Source organism: Haematobia irritans, chromosome 4 (genome assembly GCF_050003625.1).
Source record: "Haematobia irritans isolate KBUSLIRL chromosome 4, ASM5000362v1, whole genome shotgun sequence".
NCBI classification, from domain to species: Eukaryota; Metazoa; Arthropoda; class Insecta; order Diptera; family Muscidae; genus Haematobia; species Haematobia irritans.
The window spans coordinates 65002131-65026403 of NC_134400.1; the positions used below are offsets into that span (position 1 = coordinate 65002131).

A 24273-nucleotide genomic window follows, 5' to 3' on the forward strand; every position below is an offset into this window, starting at 1 on the left:
TTCTGATTAATTCCCTGTCCTTCATCTGTATTTTGTATTGGAATCTGTACAGGATTTTGGGCTTGAGATGTTTTTGGTTATGCCGGGGACTGCTTTGCATTTTGGCTTATTTATATTGATGAAAATTTAAGTTTGAATATTCTGTAGCAACATTTACGGTGCACCCTGTATTCTACTATGTCAGCGTTAGATTTGAGTGCACTGAAACGACTAAAGAGTGCTTGTTCAATATTTACTCAATAACTCACGCCGAAATACAAAATGAGTGCTGTTATAATAATCTCTTGTTAGTGAGTACTCTCCGTGCCATAAAGCAATGATAGATCATCAACCAAAAATAAAAGATGGTCACCCCACTGGGAAAAGAGAAGAGACACAACCAACCACCAGCGATGAGAGCTTTGATTTTACCACACACTCAGACAAACAGTGATGTTAAAACACAACAACAAGTACATTGCAGCAGCTTCAACGTCGACTGTGGCTTTCTGGTGCTGCGAAGCTCCACTATGCATTCAATGCACGTGCAGAAATATTTTTCCCAATTCAGAAGAAATTTTATGTGTCCAAATTCCGGACTTTCGTAGGTTTTTATTGTTGGGCGCCAATGTAAAGGGATGAGACTCCTAGTTTATTATAGTTTATATTATTTAGGGTCAAAACCAGACATTTGTCCAAGTCGTCCACTAAATAATTAACTTTTATTTTTATAGTACGAGGCTTGAACAGACGACCAGCATCCAATTCGCCAACGTACTATACATTAATTTGATTTTATTATGTGAAATTTATGGAGTTTGCTTATCGTACCGAGAGCCTTGTGAAATAAAACTCCGTGTTTTCATTTAAGATGTTTATTCGACGAAACCAAGTCATAGAATGATATCATTTATGTTGCAATTATCATTTATATATAATCGAAATGAGTACATATGATGGATAGAGTGAAGAGATAAAGAGAGCGAGAGTATTTCTTTTCTAATGCAAATTCAATAACACAAAGAGCTCAAAAGGTTTACATCAAAACATTAAACTCAATTACACTGCAGAACAATTATATACGATTAACATAACTAATTCAAGCGAAATATAATTAACGTTATCAATAAATGAAAATATAATTAATACTTGTTACTAATGTGTAAAATAATATAATCCATTACATGACTGTTACAGCCTCCCCCTCAGCCACATTAATCGTCTCGATGATGGGGTTGACTTTTCCAAATTAGTTTGCCTCTACTAGAACGCAATTTCCTGTTGTATTCATTCTGCATATTTGTAGTTGTGCGCTCCGATGAGTTCTCGTTACTTTGGTTGCTTATGTTTGTCTGAGTGTGGAGTAATGTAGGATCTTCCTTATTGTTGTGTCTCACTGTGTTCTGTGGGATCCTAGTTCTTGGGCGGCCACGCCTTCTTATTGGGTATCTAGGCACCTCCGATGAACCCTTATATAGAGTCAGATCTGACGTATGATATTGTTACGAATTTGATAATTATAGATATAAGTTTATTTAAATTAGTTTCCGTTAATTTAAAATTTAAAATTGTAACGATAAAATTTCGCTATCACTTGTTGGAATCATCTATTCATTTTCTAGTATTTTCCTGAATTTCTTTTATGTTCTTTTGTTTGCTTACCGAAATGTTAGTTCTTACTCTCTCATAGAATAACAACCCCTTTGCTTTGTTATTTTGCTTTCTCATTTCATCTCATTGTCTATTGTCATTGTTGTTGTAGTAATGCGAGCATATATCTATGTGTGTATGTGTTTGGCAGCCACCAGACGAATTACTTAATGGTCGTAGATCCTTCTAGCATTGTCTAAGAAGGTTCTGGCGTTGCCAGAATATTGTAGTGATACCAGAATGTTCTCGTATTGCCACACCGTCATATATAAAAGCGCTCGCATGCTGCTAACGAGTCAGTCTTAATTAAAGCGTCAAACGAATAACTTCAGTGTGAACGAATTGTAAAGTGTGAAGTCATAGTAAATAAATTGTAGATTGTCGTTATTTAAAAGAACTGTGTTTTAATTGTCGGGTAATTAAAAACGCCTAAATATAAAAACGTAACAATTGGTGTCGGAAGTGAAATAACGGAAAAAAAATCTACAATGAAGTTTAATGAGCTTCGTGTGGAAGACTTAAAAAAGGAATTGAGCAAACTGGAGCTGCCGACAACAGGAAACAAGGCTCAATTACAAAAGCGACTACTGGAAGAGTTCGAGCGGCGCAGTATTGATATCGAAACACATGAGTTCGATTATAAGGAAGATCTTGACGAATCAGTAGTAGCCAGCGCCTTGGAAACTCCATCTGTAGCTTCTAATGTTGTTGATTACACATCGATGGTCAATATTTTGAGCAAAATGATGGAAGAAAATTCTCTAAAAATGCAAGAGAATTCTAGAAAAATGATGGAAGCTAATTCTAGAAAATTGGAAGAAAAATTCGACGAAAATTCAAAAAAGATGGACGAAAATTCTAGAATTCTACATGAGAATCTTCAACAAATTGCTGAAGGCATGGGAAAACGTGTGGACCATATCGAAAGCCAAATTGGGGAGCTGGATAAGAAGATTATTTCTGTGGATGAGAAAATTATGGTTCATGATGAGAAGTTTCTACATATTGAAAGAAAAATGTCAGAGCTGGAAATTAAAGGTGGGCCAGTGCGCGTCATCGAGGGCTCAAAAACCAAACCTCCTGTTTTCGATGGCTCAACTTCATTTGATGTATTCAAATTCCAATTTGAAATGGTTGCTTCTAGAAATTTATGGAACGACAATGACAAAGCAATTGAACTTCTATTGGCATTAAAGGGCAACGCCGCTGATGTGATACAAAGCATTCCCGCTGCCTCTAGAAATAATTATAATGAAGTAATAGCGGCACTTCAACGTAAGTACGGCGGAGAACATAAGCAAGACATCTTCAGAATGGAATTAAGAGGAAGAGTCCAGAAGTCAAATGAGACTCTACAAGACTTTGCAACAGAGGTTGAGCGGTTGGTGCTTTTGGCATACCCAGGAGAGAGTCACCCACTTGTGGACCGCATCAAAATTGAGACCTTTGTGAATGGCATTCGAGACCCAGACATAAAATGTGCAACATATGCGTCACAAAAAGCTACATTTGTGGAAACTGTAACATTTGCCCTTACACAAGAGACAGCAAGGGTACTAGCACGGCCTCAAATTCACAAAGTACGCAGAGTAGAGACCGAGTGTGAAGAATCGAAATCGGTCATTGAATTGGTAAAAGAGGCTCTAAAGCAGATAATGCAAGAAATGAAGCAGCAAGCAAATAAATCTAGAATGAAATGCTATAACTGTGATAAGGCTGGACATCTTTCCCGGGAATGTAAAGCGTGGCGTAAAACGTCGGGGTCAATCTCGCCATCTCCATTAAACAATAATCAGAAGAAGGCGACCACAAAGCCAAGCGACTCAAATTCAAATTTTGCGGATAATAGAAAAGGTGGCAAACAAGTTATTGATCAAGCCTTGACACGACGGCATTGCAATGTAGAAAACAGACGCTACTCGAAGGCTGAACCAAAGGAGACAGTTGTAAATGTCAGGCAGTTACACATCGAATCTGGCACAGACTGGTCAACAGAGCAACGTAAAGATCCCATTCTGAGAAAAATTATTTCGGCAAAACAAGAAAATAAGAAACCCAGCAAGAAAGACATCGCAGCCGAAAGTCCACTTATGAAAGCATACTGGGCTCAATGGGATAGTTTAGTTCTAGTTAATGGATCCCTGCAACGTAAATGGGAAAGCGAAGATGGCAAGAGCAGCCGAAATTTGATCATCGTTCCAGATTCCAAAATAAGAGACGTTTTGGCGGAGTTCCATAATGGTCCCAGTGGAGGTCATCTGGGAATAACCAAAACCGCCGAGAAAGTGAAGCAACGATTCTACTGGGTTGGATGCCAGAAATCAATTGCTGAATGGGTAGCCAATTGCGAGAAGTGCATGAAGGCGAAAGGTCCAACAAGGAAAAGTCGAGGTCCTATGCAAGAGTATAGACCTGGAGCCCCGTTTGAAAGAATAGCAATGGACGTGGCAGGCCCTTTCCCAGTAAGTGATTCTGGAAACCGTTATGTCCTTGTGGTCATGGATTACTTCAGCAAATGGCCGGAGGTGTATGCAATTCCAAACCAAGAGGCAAAAACGATTGTGGATGTGGTCAACAAAAACTGGATATGTCGCTACGGTGTGCCGTCCGAGATTCACTCAGACCAGGGAAGAAATTTTGAATCGGCCATATTCAAAGAGATGTGTGAATCCCTTGGTATCAAGAAAACGAGGACTACACCATTACATCCACAATCCGATGGCATGGTAGAAAGATTTAATCGCACTCTGGAGGAACATCTTCGAAAAGTAGTGGACAACGGCCAGAGGGACTGGGACGAGCATATACCAAAGTTTTTGCTGTCGTATAGATCTGCCATTCATGATTCCACCTCTCGAACACCGGCCAATGTTCTATTCGGAACTGAGTTGAAGTTGCCTGGAGATCTGATATTCGGCGCTAAACCTAATGAGCTCGCCATGGAAGAAAACAGAAACGACATCCCAAACACTTTCGGTGAAGTTCACGAATCAGTGCGCAACAAAATAAAAATGGTCAGCAACAGAATGAAGGCGAGATACGATCGTGCTGTAAATACTGAGGGCTTCCAAGAAGAAGAATTGGTTCTGCTATTTAACCCGCAACGAAAGAAAGGATTGTGTCCTAAACTGCAAACACAGTGGGAAGGCCCATACAAAATCATCAAGAAGATCAATGATGTTGTATACCGGATTCAGAAGGACGACAGCCCTAGATCAAAGATGAAAGTTGTACATCTGGAACGATTGGCTCCTTACGGAACAGGTTCTGTGCCTGTTCGGGACGAACAGGCTTAAGCGGGAGGCAGTGTTACGAATTTGATAATTATAGATATAAGTTTATTTAAATTAGTTTCCGTTAATTTAAAATTTAAAATTGTAACGATAAAATTTCGCTATCACTTGTTGGAATCATCTATTCATTTTCTAGTATTTTCCTGAATTTATTTTATGTTCTTTTGTTTGCTTACCGAAATGTTAGTTCTTACTCTCTCATAGAATAACAACCCCTTTGCTTTGTTATTTTGCTTTCTCATTTCATCTCATTGTCTATTGTCATTGTTGTTGTAGTAATGCGAGCATATATCTATGTGAGTGTGTATGTGTTTGGCAGCCACCAGACGAATTACTTAATGGTCGTAGATCCTTCTAGCATTGTCTAAGAAGGTTCTGGCGTTGCCAGAATATTGTAGTGATACCAGAATGTTCTCGTATTGCCACACCGTCATATATAAAAGCGCTCGCATGCTGCTAACGAGTCAGTCTTAATTAAAGCGTCAAACGAATAACTTCAGTGTGAACGAATTGTAAAGTGTGAAGTCATAGTAAATAAATTGTAGATTGTCGTTATTTAAAAGAACTGTGTTTTAATTGTCGGGTAATTAAAAACGCCTAAATATAAAAACGTAACAATATGTTCCAAGTGGCACCTCAGGATTTTCCTCTGAAGCTACAGTATAAGTAATTCCTTTTCTCTCTATTACAATGTAAGGACCATCTCTGCGAGGGATGAATTTCGATGTAACATTATTATTGGCGTTGCTCAGCACATGTGTTCTAACTAGGACTTTGTCGCCGATGTCAAAGCTGATTTGAGGTCTCCGCTTTAAGTCACCATACAGTTTGTTTCTATCTTGTTTCTTTTCTGTTGCTTCCTTTGCTTTTTCTAATGTGTCGGACATTTTGATGAGATGAGGCGTAATCTGCGAAATAAAGTTTTCCGATTCAATTATTGCCTTCAGGTCGTGATGTGCCTCCAAGGGACTTCTAAGTTCACGTCCAAATGTTAGGTAGGCAGCAGAGTAGCCTGTGCTATCGCATTTCGCTGTATTCATAGCAAAACGTATCGCTGCTAGTCTTGAGTCCCAGGTATCGTGCTCCTTTCCAACATAAATAGAGAGTTGCGTTTTTAAATCTCGGGTTTTCCTCCCTACCGGGTTCGCCTGCGGGTGATAAACGGGTGCAAATGTTTGCGAGATTCCCAGACAGTATGTGAGTTTTTGCATTACGCTCGATATAAATTGGCAGCCATTATCTGTATGAATACGTCTAGGAACACCATACCGTAGAATAATTTCGTTCAGTATAATTGCTGAATAACATTCTGCTGTTGCTTCCTTTAAAGCGAATAGTTCCACCCAGCGGCATCATATGTCCTCGATCACCAATATCCATTGATGTCCCTCCGCTGTACGTGGTAGCGGTCCCACAAGGTCTATGGCTACCACTTCGAAACGTTGATTACTTGATACGGTTTGAAGTAATCCTGCAGGTTTTAAATTTGATGCCTTGTACCTTTGGCATTCGTCGCACTTCTTAACGTAGTTTGCTATTTCCGACCTCATGCCCTGCCAATAGTAGTGTGGAGTAATACGGTTGATTGTTCTTTCTAAACCGTAGTGTCCCGCAGTGGGTTCATCGTGAAAACGATATAGGATCTCATTCCGCATCGACTTCGGTATAACCAATTGTCCGTTTTCCGATTCTTGGTCCGAACAATATCGGTATAGAACACCATCCAACATCATATACCCTCTATTAGTGTATTGAGGCACATTCTCATTATCTGCTTCAAAAGAGTCTATTATAACTTTTAATTGCTCATCATCGAGTTGTGCCTTCCTTATCTCTGCGGCACCTTGGATTGGAAAATCTATATGAATTGCAAAGTATTGACATTTTGTATCCTCATGCGACTCTTCGCAACACGGTGGTCTCGAGAGTGTGTCGGCTACCACATTTTGACGGCCTGGGGTATACCCGAATTGAATGTTGTACGACTGTAATTCTAAAGCCCAGCGGGCCAACCGCCCTGTAGGTGACTTTAAACTAAAGAGCCATTTTAATGGTTGATGATCAGTTAAAATCGAAATTTCCGATCCTTCGATGTACCCTCGAAATTTTTTAACTGCCCATACAACCGCTAATGCCTCTCTTTCTATTATCGAATAGTTCCTTTCGGCAGGAAGTAGTAACCGGCTTGCATATTCTATCGAGTGTCCCTGCTCTTTCTCCCCCTGGAGAAGAACAGCTCCGAGCGCATAACTACTAGCATCTGTTTTTAAGGAGAAAGGTTTAGTTTCATCAAGTTGCTGCAAAATAGGAGGAGCTGCTAGTAAGGATTTTAAAGTATTAAATGCATCGTTTTCCTCGTTCATCCATTTCCATGCTAAGCCTTTCTTTGTAAATTTAAACAATGGTTTCGAAATTTCCGCAAAATTTGGTATGAACCTTCGATACCAGGGACAGGTTTGTAAAAACGATATTAACTGTTTCAAGTTTCTGGGATGAGGTCTCTCCACAATAGCAGCTGTTTTTTCTGGGTCGGGTGCTAAACCATTTTCAGTTAAGATATGTCCCAGATATTTTACTTGTGCTTTACAGAAATTGCATTTATCTCGATTAAGCTGAATATTGAAGATTTTAGTTCTTTCTAGTACCTTTCGCAAATCCCTCATGTGATTTTCAAAATCCTGTGAACATACGATTATATCGTCCAGATATGCCAATATAGTAATTTGGGGAAGCCCATTACGAAAACGGTCAACTATTCGTTGAAAGGTCGCTGGCGCATTCTTTAAACCAAACGGCATTCGATTAAATATGTAAATACCAAAAGGTGTTGTGAATGCAGTTTTTATTTTATCCTTTTCGGCCATTTTTATTTGCCAATATCCTGCTTTCAAATCAATTGTTGACATATATGCAGATGTTTTTGCCGCGTGTAATAAATCATCCATTCTCGGGAGGGGGTATTTATCGTTTATGGTGACGGCATTTAGTTTGCGGTAATCAACACACAAGCGAACCGTCCCATTTTTCTTAGGTATTAGCACCACAGGAAAAGCCCATGGAGATTCACCCTCCGTAACAATTTTCTTATTTAGCATATCCTGTACTTCACTTTTAAGCTTTTCCTTTATTTTTGGAGAAATGCGATATGGTGGACAAGCAATTGGGACATGATTCCCTGTATTTATAAAATGTTCCACATGTGATGTAGGCTCCGGATTTTCTTCAAAAACGATTTGCATTTCTAATAACAAATTTTCTAGTCTTCGTTTCTCGTCCTTCAGGAGATTTTGTCCTTCATCTTCTCTCAGCTTTAAGTCAATTGAATTTATTTCGAAAGTTGTTTTAGCAATTTCATTTGGTTTCACCCTTTTTAAAGGCGGAAATAAGCATGTATCGGATGAAGTCTGTAAGTCTACAGGAACGCTTCCTTCGAAAATTTTATTTATTCCTCCTGGCGAATAATCCAAAAGGGACGCATGCTCTGTATTATTTGGGGTACACGCTCCATTTGTAGACATTGTATTTCTGTTTTCAAACCACTCTAGAAAATCATTCATAGCGTTGTGCTCTATAATATTAGCTTGACTTAATGGTAAAGTTTTTTTTCCAAATTTGGCTCATTCATTTTAAATTCAAATTTTGTTTTTGGATTGTCTACGAAATGCCACGTTCTTTGGGCCAAATCTAGTATGATTCCCGCTTGTTCAAGAAAATCTATTCCAATAAGTGTTCGGTTGTCTTTAGCTTTTGGTAAACAGATAAATCTAATTCGTTTTAATCGTTTTCCAATAAGGATGTGTACAATTGTTGAAAAAACAGTTTCTTGGTGAGGTATTCCGTCAGCCAATATAATCTCTGCCGAAACCTTCTGAAATTCTACGTCCTTTTCTCTCAAATTTCGATACAAAGTATATCCAGCAATGCTGGTGCGTGCAGCAGTGTCCAAATATGCCTCTCCATTCAAACCATTGATATTGATATTAACAGTGGGTACATTTCTTCCAACTAGGGTTGTATGAACTGAATTAAAATCTAGCTTTTCCGGACTATTTATAGTATTTCGCTCTCTTGAGAGTTTGGGATGCCCTTACGGTCGGCTTCAATTTTCTTATAGCACGATTCGTCCGTGTGATTCTTTTTACGACAATACGAACAAGGAAGAGAAGGTTTATCAATGAACTCAATAGGTTTTGGGTTTGGTTCCTTATTTTCCCTTATCAACATTTCAACTTCCCTGGCTTTTTGTAGCAAATCTTGGAAGGAACTAACGTTATCTCTTGCTATTTTCTCGCGTATTGAAATATGGATTTGTGAAAATAGCAAGTTAAGCATTGTATATTCGGAAAGCGGTTCTGACAATTGAGCAAATAATCGCCGTTTTCTGCATATGAAAGCATCTGTGGACTCGATAAAATATCGTTTGAAATGGTTTCTGTGAAACTTCGTCGCTCAATACCATTTGAATTATAATTCTGATTAATTCCCTGTCCTTCATCTGTATTTTGTATTGGAATCTGTACAGGATTTTGGGCTTGAGATGTTTTTGGTTATGCCGGGGACTGCTTTGCATTTTGGCTTATTTATATTGATGAAAATTTAAGTTTGAATATTCTGTAGCAACATTTACGGTGCACCCTGTATTCTACTATGTCAGCGTTAGATTTGAGTGCACTGAAACGACTAAAGAGTGCTTGTTCAATATTTACTCAATAACTCACGCCGAAATACAAAATGAGTGCTGTTATAATAATCTCTTGTTAGTGAGTACTCTCCGTGCCATAAAGCAATGATAGATCATCAACCAAAAATAAAAGATGGTCACCCCACTGGGAAAAGAGAAGAGACACAACCAACCACCAGCGATGAGAGCTTTGATTTTACCACACACTCAGACAAACAGTGATGTTAAAACACAACAACAAGTACATTGCAGCAGCTTCAACGTCGACTGTGGCTTTCTGGTGCTGCGAAGCTCCACTATGCATTCAATGCACGTGCAGAAATATTTTTCCCAATTCAGAAGAAATTTTATGTGTCCAAATTCCGGACTTTCGTAGGTTTTTATTGTTGGGCGCCAATGTAAAGGGATGAGACTCCTAGTTTATTATACTTTATATTATTTAGGGTCAAAACCAGACATTTGTCCAAGTCGTCCACTAAATAATTAACTTTTATTTTTATAGTACGAGGCTTGAACAGACGACCAGCATCCAATTCGCCAACGTACTATACATTAATTTGATTTTATTATGTGAAATTTATGGAGTTTGCTTATCGTACCGAGAGCCTTGTGAAATAAAACTCCGTGTTTTCATTTAAGATGTTTATTCGACGAAACCAAGTCATAGAATGATATCATTTATGTTGCAATTATCATTTATATATAATCGAAATGAGTACATATGATGGATAGAGTGAAGAGATAAAGAGAGCGAGAGTATTTCTTTTCTAATGCAAATTCAATAACACAAAGAGCTCAAAAGGTTTACATCAAAACATTAAACTCAATTACACTGCAGAACAATTATATACGATTAACATAACTAATTCAAGCGAAATATAATTAACGTTATCAATAAATGAAAATATAATTAATACTTGTTACTAATGTGTAAAATAATATAATCCATGACATGACTGCTACATAATCTTATTAAACATATCAACAAATAAGAACAAAAAAAAACAACAAAACTTTAAATATCTTAAACATTATTAGTAAACACTTTTGCATTGATAATTCGATTTCCTTCCTTTTGGTGTCATAAAACAGCATTAAAATGTATTAACATGCGGGCAATTTGAAATTAGGAACGTACTGGACCGGGCGTTAGAATTGATTTCCAGCAGAAGGAATTCACAAAATATCCATTTTAAACTGATAATAGCATATGAATTAAACTGACGATGTGATGCACATTTTCATCCAGAAGTTGTTGATTTCAACAATTTCTTGTTTTTAACAATTTTAATTGGTTGCACTTGTAATGTTTCTGGAAACTTTTTCTTGTCGATAAGTCACTCATTTTTCATTGGTCAGCTTCTTAATGTTTGCAAGAATGTAGTATCCAAAGATTTTGGTTTTCTGCAAAGAGATTTAAATTTAGTGACTTCTCTAAAGTGTTGATTTAATTTTTCATATTGACGTACCAATTATTATAAACTATTTGAAGCAGTTCCAGTTAATTGTCCACCATTTTTTCATCGGTCAGCTTTTTAATGTTTTCAAGAACGTAGAATCCATAATTTTAGTTTTCTGCAAAAAGATATACATTTAGTGACTTCCTTAAAGTTTTATTTCATTTTTTATTTTCACTTACCTATTTGTATAAACTATTTGGTTATTTGTCTAAAATTTTCCATATTTTTATTTCTTGCAATTGACCACGAACTTCGTTGCACAAATAAGTATTGAAAACCACATGGTTTTTTCGTTGCATTTTAGGGTAGTGTTTTGTTAACGTTTTCTCATATTATCTTCAACACCTTTTCAAAGATTTCGTCAACATTTTGGCAAATTGGAAGTAATTCGCAAACAATTTAAAGATGTATTGAAGATGAGCTATTTCAAGTCAAGTTGAATTTATGTTGAAAATTATATTTACCCTCAAACTGAAAACTTGTTGCATTTGAAAAACGCTCATCCTGTGTTTATTGGGGAGATGTTCTGCCCAATAAACACAGGATGAGCGTTTTTCAAATGCAACACCTTTTCAGTTTGAAGGCCGGTATGTACCTCTAGCGAAATTTTCGGTAGCAAAAATTTATTTAAGTCTACAACAAAAAACAACAGGGCTGTGTACACAAATTTTAAACCAGCTAATCGCTTTAAAAAATTGTTAATATATGTTCCAAATATTCCTCAAATAAATTGTTTATTATTTACAGACCTTTTAAAACTTTTACGCACACAATGATTGTAATAAATTAAATGTTTGCTGCCAAAATATGCTTTTGACAACCCTGTTATTTTCATTAGAGGTGCGTACCAGCTTACGAAATTGAACGCTACCGAAAATTTCGTTAGCATAAATAGCAATGCATTTCTTATGGGAATGAAATTTTTCGCTAGAGGTGCATACCGGCCTTGAGGGTAAATTTCATTTTCAACATAAATTCAACTTGACTTGAAACAGCTCATCTTCAATACATCTTCAAATTGTTTGCGAATTACAACCAATTTGGCAAAATGTTGACGAAAACTTTGAAAATGTGTTGAAGATAATTGGAGAAAACTTTTACAAAACACTACCCTGAAATGCAACGAAAAAACCACATGGTTTTCAATACTACTTTGGACAACAAAGTTCGTGGAAGAAATACATTAGAAATTTTTGTGGAAATTTTTTAATAATCAATTGAAATTGCTTATAATAATTGGTAAGTAAAACTAAAACAAGAAATGAAAACTTTAAGGAAGTCACTAAACTCAAATCTCTTTGCAGACAACTAAAATATTTGGATGCTGATTCTTGGACACTTATCGAAAGAGAAAGTTTCCAAAAATCAAAGTGCAACCAAAAAAACTTGGTATTTATGCTTTTCCATATCAACAACTACTGGATGATAATTCGCATCACATCGATAGTTTAATATACATCGCATCATCGGTTTAATTTGTTATTTTGTGAATTGAAACTGATGGAAATTTATTCCAATTATCTGGTCATCAAGTTCCTGAAAATTGCCAGTATTTTAATAACAACAATTTTGTAACACCAACGTTCTTGAGGAAATCACGAAGTACGTGGTCAGTTGGAAGAAATGCAAATTGGTAAGTCAAAATAAAAAGTGAAATGAAAACATAATGGAAATCACAAAACTCGATTGTTTTGCAGAAAACTAAAATCATTGGATGGTATATTCTTGGAAGATGTTGGCCGATGAAAAACCGATGAAGGAAACAAAAAAGAAAAGTTTTCAGAAAACTTACAAAGTGCAACCAATTAAAACAAATTGCAACAATTCCTATATCAAGAACTTCTGGATGAAAATATGCATTTTACATCAATTTACATCCCGTCATCAGTTTGATATTTTGTGATTTCCTCTTGCTGGAATCTATTCTAACACACAAGCCAGCAAGTTCCCCGATAGTAATTATTTCAAATTGCCAGCATATTAAATAATAGTTATTTGACACCAACATTGTATTGTATTCATAGTTTTATTTATTAATACGTTTAATAAGATAATTACATTTTGATTGGTATTATATTATAATTTTTTATATATTATTAATGTTATTTTTAAGATTATTATATTTGTTAACGAAAAAAAAAAATAATAAAATTTACAAAATCCCTAGAAATTTAGTATTGACTTTCAGTTAGAACTAGGATTGACTTTCATACAAATTGTGGTATGAAAGTATTCGCAACAATGCTAATTTTTTATTTTTCTCACATTGAAAACTGTTTGAGAAATTATTGAGTAGCGATGCATTTCAATTTGAGGATTATAATTGAGAAATTATTGCTATTATGTTGAATTTTACTGTTGAGGGTAATGTTTGCTTTTTGTTGAGAACGCGATTTTCTCAACAATTTCTCAACTTGAATATTACCCTAATCCTTTGAAAATATGTTTGAAAAATATTGAATTTTAGTATTTTTCAAACGTTTGTGTTTATTGGGTGGATAGAACACCAGTGCAACGATGTTCTGGATAGCTCATACAAATGTTGCATTCAGTGCTAAAAGAAAACAGCCCTAATGATGGCAAAATACTTTCATGTACATTTCAACATGTAACTCAACATCATTCTATTATTAATGAAAAAATTATGTTAAATGTGTTGTGATAGTGGTATAAATGTTATATTTATAAGAATTTGTAAATGTTTAATCAAATTAATAAACATCTAAATAATCGTGTTTTACTTGATCACAATGATTCTTTTACAACCATCTTAAAATGCGCCTTTTCTGATTGTTTGAAGGGGCTCTTATTGGCACCTAATAATTGCATTCATGCGATACTTTTTTGTAGTAACTTGGCGTGGTACAACTTCTCAATAGTGACGGCGCTATTCCGACGAGTTTTGGATGTCGTATACGATTATTTTCGACGTGGTGGGGATTCTCAGAAGCGCCGTCAAATTCAAAAAATGATGGCAGGGTTCCAACAATAGTGAATGCAAAATACTTTCATGCGAATAGTGATGGCAAAATACTATCACAGTTGGCGATTGTTGCAGTGTCACTTACGAGTCTGTGGTAGCGATGAGGATGAAATGGAACTTTGAAATGCTGGCAGGGTTGTTGAACAATATGTTCAACAAGTGGGAAATTTAAAATTGTTACAAGAGCCATTTTATATTTTGTGAAACACCGAGCACATCTAGCTTCTTATAATTTATTTAAATAAAAATGATAATGAAGTGCTGAAAAGATAGTTATTTCCCTTAAAATTGTGAAAGGTATATTGATGAACAATTTTTGACTTTCCAAATGGAATAAAGTGATAGTTTTTCAAATATTTTTCCAGACACGCTGCCTCCATTGGAAATAAAAGCACTGCCTGATAGACGCTACAACATGTAACTTGCAACTTGTAACTCAACATCAATCTTTTATTAATGCATAAAAATATGTTAAATGTGATGTGATAGTCGTATAAATGTTATATTTATGAGAATTTATAAATGTTTAATAAAATTAATAAACATCTAAACAATCGTGTTTTACTTGTTTCTTTTACAACTATCTTAAAATTCACTTTGTCTGATTGTCTGAAGGGGCTCTTATTGGCGTCCTTCTAAATGTATCCAGAAGGGCACCTAATAATTGCACTCATGCGATACTTTTTTGTAGTAACTTGGCGTGGTACAACTTCTCAATAGTGACGGCGCGTTTCCGAGGAGTTTTGGATATCGTATATGACTGTTTTCGACGTAGTGGGGATTCTCAGAAGCGCCCCCAAATTCAAAAAATGTTGGCAGGGAAGTGAGAAATTTAATTCAATATGACTGACAATCAAAGTTTCAATATGGCGACTGACATTTTTGTTTTTGTAAAACTAAAACGACTTTACTAAATCTGCCTTGGGCATCGGCAGTTATAATTTCAAATTGTCTGTCAAAAAATTTAATAGAATGAAAAGATTTATATAAAAGAACATTTGTTATTACAAAGTTGGTTCTAAATCCTATTTTCCTTACGTTTCGTAAGGCAGAGAAGTGAACTGGGTGACGCCGACGCAAACTGTATGATATCTGAGATAAGCGCCGACAAAAACTGCATGATATTAAAGAAATTTTCCTCATGACTGCCATCTACTGTAGCAGTTTCACTTCACAGTTTCGTCCTCTTGCATTTTTATTCTCTTTGGGATGGTATTTAATAGATGATGCCACGAAAAACATTTGGTAGCACTGGCTAAAATTCGCCATTGCAATCTTTATTTACTAGTAGAAATAATAAAGCGGCTACGACCATATTCTTCCAATTTTATTTCCATTAATTTGCAATATAAATTGATAGGAATCATGAAACTTGTGAGGTAATTATTTAAAGAATATGGTAATATAAGATTAAAAAAAATTTACGTTAATAGATATTGTAATATTGAGATGTCGGTCGCGTGTATTGAAAGGGAAGAAAATGATATTCATAGTGTGTTTACTTAAATGGATGTATACGATGCATAACTGTCCGGAGTTCTGGTTATTACTTGTTTGCAAATAGTCATAACTTGAATAATATATTTATTGTAGGGTGGTTATAAAACTTGCTAATTATAAACTAGTCTTGTTTATGGAACGCACATCCTTGAGCCCCTATTGAAGCCGATTAGGGACTGTAACGGTCACAATCGTCCTTCGTGGAAGCCAAACCTTTCTTCAACTCGCTTTAATTAGCAGTAAATTTTAATTAAAATGATGACACCATAAACGGTGATTAAAAATGCAATTTCAACGATTATCGGTAACATTGAGGCATATTTGAAGTCAATAAAAAGATTGGGATTGTCACCTCAGCTTGTCCAAGCAGACGAAATAAAAGCAACGTTTTACCAAATTAACTAAAACCATTGTTTGCCATAGATGCCTCCGGAATTGAGAAGTATGTATTCGTTATCAGAATGAAACTAGCGATTTAATAAAATTCATTTATGTTGCAATCATACTACTGGAAATATTGAATTCCAACCATGCAAAGTACATAATCATTATTGGTGATTGTGAACTTCTAACAAGATCTGGCCTTCGTCTATCTTTCCATCCGCATCTTGTTGAAATTGGAATTATCTCAGGATCTGTTTTTTTTCCTATACCCCAAAATGTTGTACAGTTGATTGATACCAATCAATGTTTTGGTTGCTATATACTAAGAATAAGGATTACCCAGTTCCAAAGATTTTGTCGTTAGTTTAATGACTTTGGTATTGGTCCGGAGCCAAAGAAGCGGGAAATTACAGTAATGATATATTCTCGGTAGGTGATTGCGAGTATATCACTAAATACAATGCAAGGATATGATCAATATTTATTTTTTTGTACATAAAAATTATAATACTTTGACCACGTGCTGGCGTAGTGTAAAACAATTTGGTATTGTATGTATATTAGGATTTGTATGTATACGGGAAAATAGTGCATATCGCAAAACAGTATATTCAAAACATATTCTACTCACGTTATATTTTATTTGTTTATTTACAGATTTTTGATGAAGTTGAGTCATGAAACAGTTACAATGGAGCTGAAAAATGGTACGCAAATTCATGGAACTATAACTGGTGTCGACGTAGCTATGAACACACATTTAAAATCAGTCAAAATGACAATAAAAAGTAGAGACCCTGTTCAATTGGAAACTCTAAGCGTTAGGGGAAATAATATACGATATTTTATATTACCGGATAGTCTTCCCCTCGAAACGCTATTGATTGATGACACACCCAAGTCAAAATCCAAAAAGAAGGAGGCGAATCGCGTTGGCAACAGAGGTCGTGGTAGAGGAGCACGAGGGAGAGGAGGGCCTCGAGGTAGAGGTAGAGGACGTGCATCTACCAGGCGGTGAACATTATGGTGGTTAAGTGAGACAATATAAAATGCCAAGAAGTAAAAAAAAAATTAAAGAATTTGGAAGTTTTTTTTTCAGATAATATAGGCTTTGGGTGTCTGGTTTTTTAGGATACAGTAAATTTTTCAAAAGCATATATGTCAATCATTTGCTACAACTTTGTTAGATATACATTTCTGTGGTTGATAGTATTTGCATTCCAAACCAATATATGAGAAATTAAACATTAAATGAGGCAGTTTGTACGATGACTGTCATGTTCCCATCTTACTCCTCTATTGTTTTTCTTGCAATCAGTTGTACAAGGATATCAAGAGTTCGTAGGTATGTACAATACAAGCATTGTGAGATTTACACCACAATTGCCTTTCAAGTCAAAACCAACATATTCATTAAATTGAGAATTAATGATAGGAAAATTACAGTTGCAATAATCCCACAATAGTCGCATACCAGTACACAGGATGAGCATTTTCAAAAGCAATACCTTTTAAATTTGCTTGATAATTTTTGCATTAAATACAGTTTCAAATAATGTGTGTATTCAGATAGAAATTTTATTTTGATGATTGAACAGAAAAAATTATATTTTTACAAAGACATAAATTTCAAAGTAACGACAAAAATTGAAAAGCCTAGCGCTTAAGACAAACAGAAAATAGCTTTAAGTATTTTCTACAACACTTCCCAACAAACACAAGGATGAGCATTTTTCATAGGTAACGCCATATCAATTTGATAGTGAATACCATTTTCAACATTAATTCTCTATTCAACCGTCGAACGGAACGGACGTGTTTTTCAATAGCGGATAAACTCATCGTAATAGATACCTACTAAGAATTTCAAGTGTGGTGGGATATTAAGCCACCATGCAGCGAAATTCCAAGTCATCCACTGGGTTGCTAACTTCAAGGCCCAGTGGACGGGTATCGATTGGAGTTATAAATCTGGGCAATGACCAAGAGTTAGGCCCAATTAGTCGAACTGTAGACGGGTCGACAGGTGGCGACACTCTGACAAGTCGAACTTTTTCTAAGGAAACGACATCAAAAGGAGGTAATCCCTCACGAAAGAGATTCAAGGAACGCAGAAATGCTTTGTTTATCCTAAAGAAGTTAGGATCAGTCGACCCAAGAACGCTGTCGGCTAAACAAAGCGATTCCTTAAAATGGGCTCAAGGAATTCTTGAGACTGGAAAAAGGGAACGATCGCCGGATGAGCTGCCATCCTCCAAAAGGGATCAAAGATCGTTTGCCTCAGTTGCTAAAGACAGCCTTGTGATGGCTATCATTAATAAAGGAGCATTGGACGGTATGGTTCCAAAGCAAAAATGGGGGTAATTGAGTATGCTCTGTCTGTCGTCTACTCACAGGTGCTGGAAAAGTTTCCCGGCCCAGATCCTCGACACCAAGAGGCTGGTTGGTATCAAGGACGATTTAAGCTAGTCGCATTTGAGGACCAGAGGTCTATAGAATGTTTTAAAGCTGCTCTGATACTAATTGGTGAAGTTTGGAAAGGAGTTGCTCTAGAGTTAGTCGAGAAGAAAGACATACCGGCTAGACCTAGAGCGTGGATACGTGCAAACCCTTTTGACCCTGAATCTATTTTAAATAGACTGAAACAATGCAATCCAGATCTTCCAACAGCTGATTGGAAGGTTGGCCGTTTGGATGAAGTGGATGGACCAAGACAGCATGCAGTGTTTATATTGAACACTCAGTCTTTGCCACATCTCAGGGCCGTGTATGTTATGGCTTTCATTATATCCCAATGAAGGTGTATAAAAACGATCAGCTAAAGGATTCAGAAATGGACAAGCCTCTGTCTGAATCAAAAGTAAGCGGATCCTCTTGCGAAGTCGAGGGAGATACCAAACTTGAAGACATGGATAGATACCGTATGCGTGAGAAGGTTTCTACTGCCTCAGAACTCACCAAAGTTGAACCTATGGTTATTGCGAGAGTCACCGAGTTCTCTGAAGAGGACATTCTTGATGACTCGATTGAAGCGGCTGATGTGACGGTTATTGAAAATCTCGATGGTCCTACGGATCCTCCAGATAAATCTTCATCATTGTAAGGCTGCATGTGCTGCCTTAAAAGTTCACCTGATGAAAGGGGACATAGACATAGTTCTTATTCAAGAACCATACGTTTATAGAAACAAAATATGGGAATTAAGTACTCCGGGGTTCAAACTATGGCAGTATACTGGTAATGATGTAAACCGAGCCTGTATAATTGCTAAAAACGAGCTTTACTTGTTTCTGCTTCCTTCAATGTGCAATGCAGACACTGTCGTTGCCAATTTAGAAATAGCCAAATGCAAATATTGGGTATCTTCGGTCTATATGGGACATGACAGGGAGATGCCTCCATGTTCCGTTAAGACCTTAGTTGAGTCACTGAAAACAAAGACGAAACTCATTATGGGATGCGCATCATAGTATATGGGGAAGTAGTGATACTAATGCAAGGGGAGAGTCGCTAATAGAGTTTATTTTTCGTACTAATCTGGTAGTCTGCAACAAGGGAGATGCCCCAACCTTTGTCACTAAAAACAGGCAAGAGGTTTTGGACATCACATTGGCCTCTCAAGAACTGAATGAAATGATATCTGAGTGCAGGTTTTAAGTGAACACAGCTTCTCAGAACATCGCTACATCAGTTTCAAATTTGATGTTCATACCACCAAGAATATATTTCCGCCAAATGTTAGAAAGCTGACTGGAATAGGTATAGGGAATCGTTCAATATGATGGAAATAACAGACTCAAATATGAGAAATGTGCAAGATATCGAACACGCAGTGGAGCGGATTACTAAGGCCTTCAATATCTCACTGAAAGCTGCATGCCCTAGAGGGAAGCCAAGGGGGAAAAATCGACCACCATGGTGGTCTACGGAATTAAGTAATATGAGAAAATCCTGCAGGAAGCTCTTTAACAAGGCAAAGTCCACTAGAGCCTTTGAGGATTGGGACGCTTACAAGAAGAATCTGAGAGGATACAAGCGAGAACTGAGAAATGCTCAGCATAACTCTTGGAATGATTACTGCAGCAGTAGTGAGAATACGTCCTAGGCTTCCAGACTACGGAAGGTTCTAGCATCCACCAACTCCGCTCCAGGTTTCATTAAATCATCGGAGGGCAATTGGACAACGTCCAGTGAGGAGACGCTGGAGGTACTATTGGACACACATTTTCCTGTGAATCAGACGGTTGAACCAGGTTCTGGCGGTGCCACAGTGGCTCAGCGTTCGTTTCCTATCGAGGAAATTGTATCGGAATCTAGAATAAGATGGGCGTTAAATAGCTTTGGACCATTCAACTCCCCCGGACCTGATGGAATTACTCCGGCGGAGTTACAAGCAGTGACTGACAAAATTATTATTAAATGGTTGTCGGCGATATATAAAGGATGTATCAACTTATATATCCCAGGAAAGTGGAGGGAAGCAAAAGTCGTTTTCATACCTAATGCCTAGTACTAAGTTCGTTTTTGCGAAAAACGAATATCTTCATTTATCTCGGTAAATAGGGTCTCAAGCCCAGGGATGTTAACTTATTTATGCGAAATAATATACCTGCCTATTTGTTCGTGCGAAAAATCCAGGGTTGTATAAATATGTGTTTGAAAATGCTCAAAACAAAGATTTCGCATATATTCCGCGCTAACGTTTTTTATATGGAGTATAACAGTTTTCCGTGCGAAAACGTTATCTTAGTACTAGGCTTAAAGCGGGAAAAGCCTCTCACTCGAGGGCGAAGGATTTCCGACCAATCAGCTTATCCTCATTCCTACTTAAGACTCTGGAGAGGATGACATTTATCATAGAACTAGCATCGATTCAAGTTTGTTCTCGAAACGACAGCATGCATACTCGAAGGGCAGGTCTACTGAGACCGCATTACATGAACTAGTCAGCTTTATTGAATACACAATCGTGGCGTTTCTAGACATCGAAGGGGCGTTCAATAATGTCCATCCGAGCTCGATATTAAATGGACTGACAACTGTGAATGTTGATCCATGTATACTTAGGCTATTAGACGAACTTCCAATGAAGAGACGTATTTCAGCCACACTAGGACAAGCAAACATACAAAGGTATGTGAACAGAGGCACTCCCCAAGGAGGAGTTCTATCACATCTTCTTTGGAATGTTGCTATAAATAACATTCTGGTTACCCTAAAAAAAAAAGGATAAAAGTGGTGGCATACGCAGATGATGTGGAAAATTCCCATCCACAATCAGAGATATTATTCAGAGGGCCCTCCGGATGACTGAGAAATGGGCGAAAGACAATGGTCTTGGGGTAAATCCTGCAAAGACAGAACTAGTCATGTACTGCAAAGATCGCAAAACTCACTCGGTTAGGCCCATTTCCTTAGGGGGTATTGAAATTCCCTTTGGTGAGTGTGCAAAATACCTTGGCGTTATTTTGGACAGGAAGCTGAACTTTAAGCTTAATATTGAAGAAAGGGCGAGAAAAGCAACGGTAGTTTTGTACTCGTGCAAAAAGGCAATAGGAAAATACACGGCAGTGGTTAGACCTCTAATGCTATATGGTGTTGTAGTCTGGTGGCCGGCACTTCAGAAACCGACTTGTTTATATAAAGTTCAGCGCATGGCGAGCTTATGTATCTCAGGCGCATTTAGTAAGACAGGAACGGACTCCCTTAATGTCATGCTACATCTATTGCCTTTAGACATTTTGGCCAAACAATCAGCTGCAACAACGGCTGTGTGGTTGCGCGAGCTATCGCTGTGGTCGGAAAAAAGTTACGGTCACAGTTCGGTCTTCAAAATAATGCCGGATGTGCCTAACGTAGTGGATTACACTTTGGCGAGTCCACTTTTCGACAAAAAGTTTGAGACTCTAATCCCCAACAGTGAGGAGTGGTGCACACAGACCCCGGGGAATAAAGAATATTTTGATTTCTACACTGATGGCTCCAAATTGGATGGACAATTGGGTTTCGGAGTATACTCTAATTATCTGGAACTTCGAATAGCGAAAAGATTACCTAATCACTGTAGTGTTTTTCAGGCTGAAATATTAGCAATAAGAGAGGTGGCGAATTGGCTCAGAAGTAATGTTCCAAAAAATGTGGGCATTAATATATACTCAGATATGGCCCCATTTAAACTTAAACCGCACACTAGATATGCTAGTGTTCTCGAGACGTCAGATATCACTCCTGATATCTGCTATAACGGGTCGCTGCCTGATAGGCGATTTTGCAAAAACTATTGGTGTGAAGTATAATGACTATTGTATGAGCTGTCATGATGCGGAGGAAAAGGAATCAATAAAACACCTCTTGTGTGAGTGTCCTGCATTTTGTGTAAAGCGCAAGCAACTTTTAGGAGCATATAGCTTCAGATTACTGGCGGATTTGGAAAACGTTAACTTAAGCAGTCTGCTAATGTTTTTGGAACAATCTGGTTGGTTCAACAAAGAAAAATAATCAAGAAGGTTCAGGGGTTAAAACTAGAAGAAATGTGGTATCACAATGGACTGAATAGTCTAAGTGAGCCTGAATCTTAATCGGACTGCCACTTTAACCTAACCTAACATTAATTCAAATGGCCTTGCAAATTGCTTGCTTTCAACAAATTTTCCATAGGTTTGAAGCGTTAAAATGAAATTTAGTTTGGAAAGTTGTTGCTAATATGTTGAGAAATTGTTGCTAACTTGTTGAAATCTGCTGTTGAGGGTAATGTCTGTTTTTTGTTGAGAACGCGATTTTCTCAACAATGTCTCAAATTGAATTCTAATCTAATTCTTTGAAAAAATGTTTGAAAGCGTATTGAATATAAGCAATTCTCCAATAATAATTTCTTAATAACTTTCATTCCATAAAATATCGTCCACATACACTATCATTAAATTATACTCATCCAATATGTATCGCAATCTCATCGAATTTTTCATTCCATATTCTTCAGATTGTTCCAGACCATAAATGGATTTGATTAACTTACATACATTAGGCTAGGTTACGTTAAAGTGGCAGCCCGATTAAGATTCAGGCCTCGTCCCCATGACGCAGGGACAGCGTACACACCATGATCCGGACCATGGCGGGGTGGAGGCAGAGGTATTTGACCAGCTACAGAGAAGGACTCATCAGCCGGATATATTAAAACACAAGATCAAATATTAGGTTATTCAATAAAACTAAGGTATTAGTTAGCATTGTGATGCAAATGACTGTCCTCCAACAACAGCAGAAACATCAACACCACAAAAGAGACTCACAGTGTTGAATCATCTATCTGCAGCACCACGCAGAACGAGAGAGCTATTTCAAGACTCTCTGCACAATGTATCAAAAACACCACGCAAAACACTTTTTGAATCTCCCACACGCATATTGAATATTATTGATAAAAGGCTTGAAAAACATCAAGATGAAATCAAGCACATGATCCATCTCAGTGAACTTCGTTATATGAGTGAAATGGACAAACGAATGAGCGAAATCGACAAAAGAATAGATACTATGAAAATCGAAATAATAAATGATGTAAAAAATGAGCTTTAAGATATAAGCGTTAGTGTTAAAAGAGCAAATGAAGAGATCGACGTTTTGAAAGAGAGAATGCATAAATTGGAAACCTCTTCCCCAAACATAAATGAGATAAATGGTATAAAAGATGAAATAAAAAAGATTAATATGAAAATACTGCAACAAGAAAATGCTGGTGTAGCTTGCGATGTCCGGATTACTGGTATTCCATGTTTTGATGATGATAACTTAATGTTTATATTTAATAACATTTGCAATTGTTTGAATGTGACTAATCTGAATATAAAATCAATTTATCGGGTTAAGAACATCAAAAACAAACGCAATAATAGCGATGCACCGATAGTGGTTAAACTTAATTCGCCGTATGAGAAAAATTTCTTAATACGTTCAGTTATAAAGTACAAAAATGTAAACAAGTCGAAACTGTGTTTAAGACATATTGGATTTGGTGGTGATGCTGATATTCCAATATACACAAACGAAAATCTCACACCATACAATCACAAGATACTTATGGAAGCAATTAAACTAAAGAAAAATAAACTATTAAATGCTGCCTATACAATCCGGGGAATTGTTCATGTTAGGAAACCACATAACGAAGAGCTTTTTCGTGTTGACAATTATGAACAACTTCAGAAAATACTTCAATAATTACACCAATCTATTTATAAAAAATAATCCATCATTGTATTTAAGTCTTATATATTTTAAAATTACTCTTATTTCATTTATACACATTTCATCAGTTTTTTTTTTTAAATTGCCACATATTTC

The 24273-nt window shown here is 36.8% G+C and overlaps 2 protein-coding genes across 4 annotated transcripts; one reads left to right on the plus strand and one right to left on the minus strand.

Annotated features, from left to right (window-relative positions):
* Positions 1-1193: 1193 nt before the first annotated feature.
* LOC142235487 (uncharacterized) lies at positions 1194-6133 on the minus strand. Its single transcript, XM_075306739.1, has 2 exons — positions 5558-6133; positions 1194-1331 (listed from the first exon to the last, which is right to left on the minus strand). Exons 1-2 carry the CDS (start codon positions 6131-6133, stop codon positions 1194-1196), a joined length of 714 nt encoding a protein of 237 aa, XP_075162854.1.
* Positions 6134-15274: 9141 nt separating this feature from the next.
* On the plus strand, positions 15275-17221 carry LOC142234656 (putative small nuclear ribonucleoprotein Sm D1). 3 transcript variants are annotated; one of them, XM_075305824.1, is made up of 3 exons: positions 15275-15425; positions 16588-16964; positions 17018-17221. In XM_075305824.1, exons 1-2 carry the CDS (start codon positions 15412-15414, stop codon positions 16946-16948), a joined length of 375 nt encoding a protein of 124 aa, XP_075161939.1. In that variant the 5' UTR covers positions 15275-15411; the 3' UTR covers positions 16949-16964; positions 17018-17221. The 3 variants fall into 3 exon arrangements, with proteins under 3 accessions (XP_075161939.1, XP_075161940.1, XP_075161938.1); XM_075305825.1 differs by having other exon boundaries at positions 17030-17221; XM_075305823.1 differs by having other exon boundaries at positions 16588-17221.
* Positions 17222-24273: the final 7052 nt, after the last annotated feature.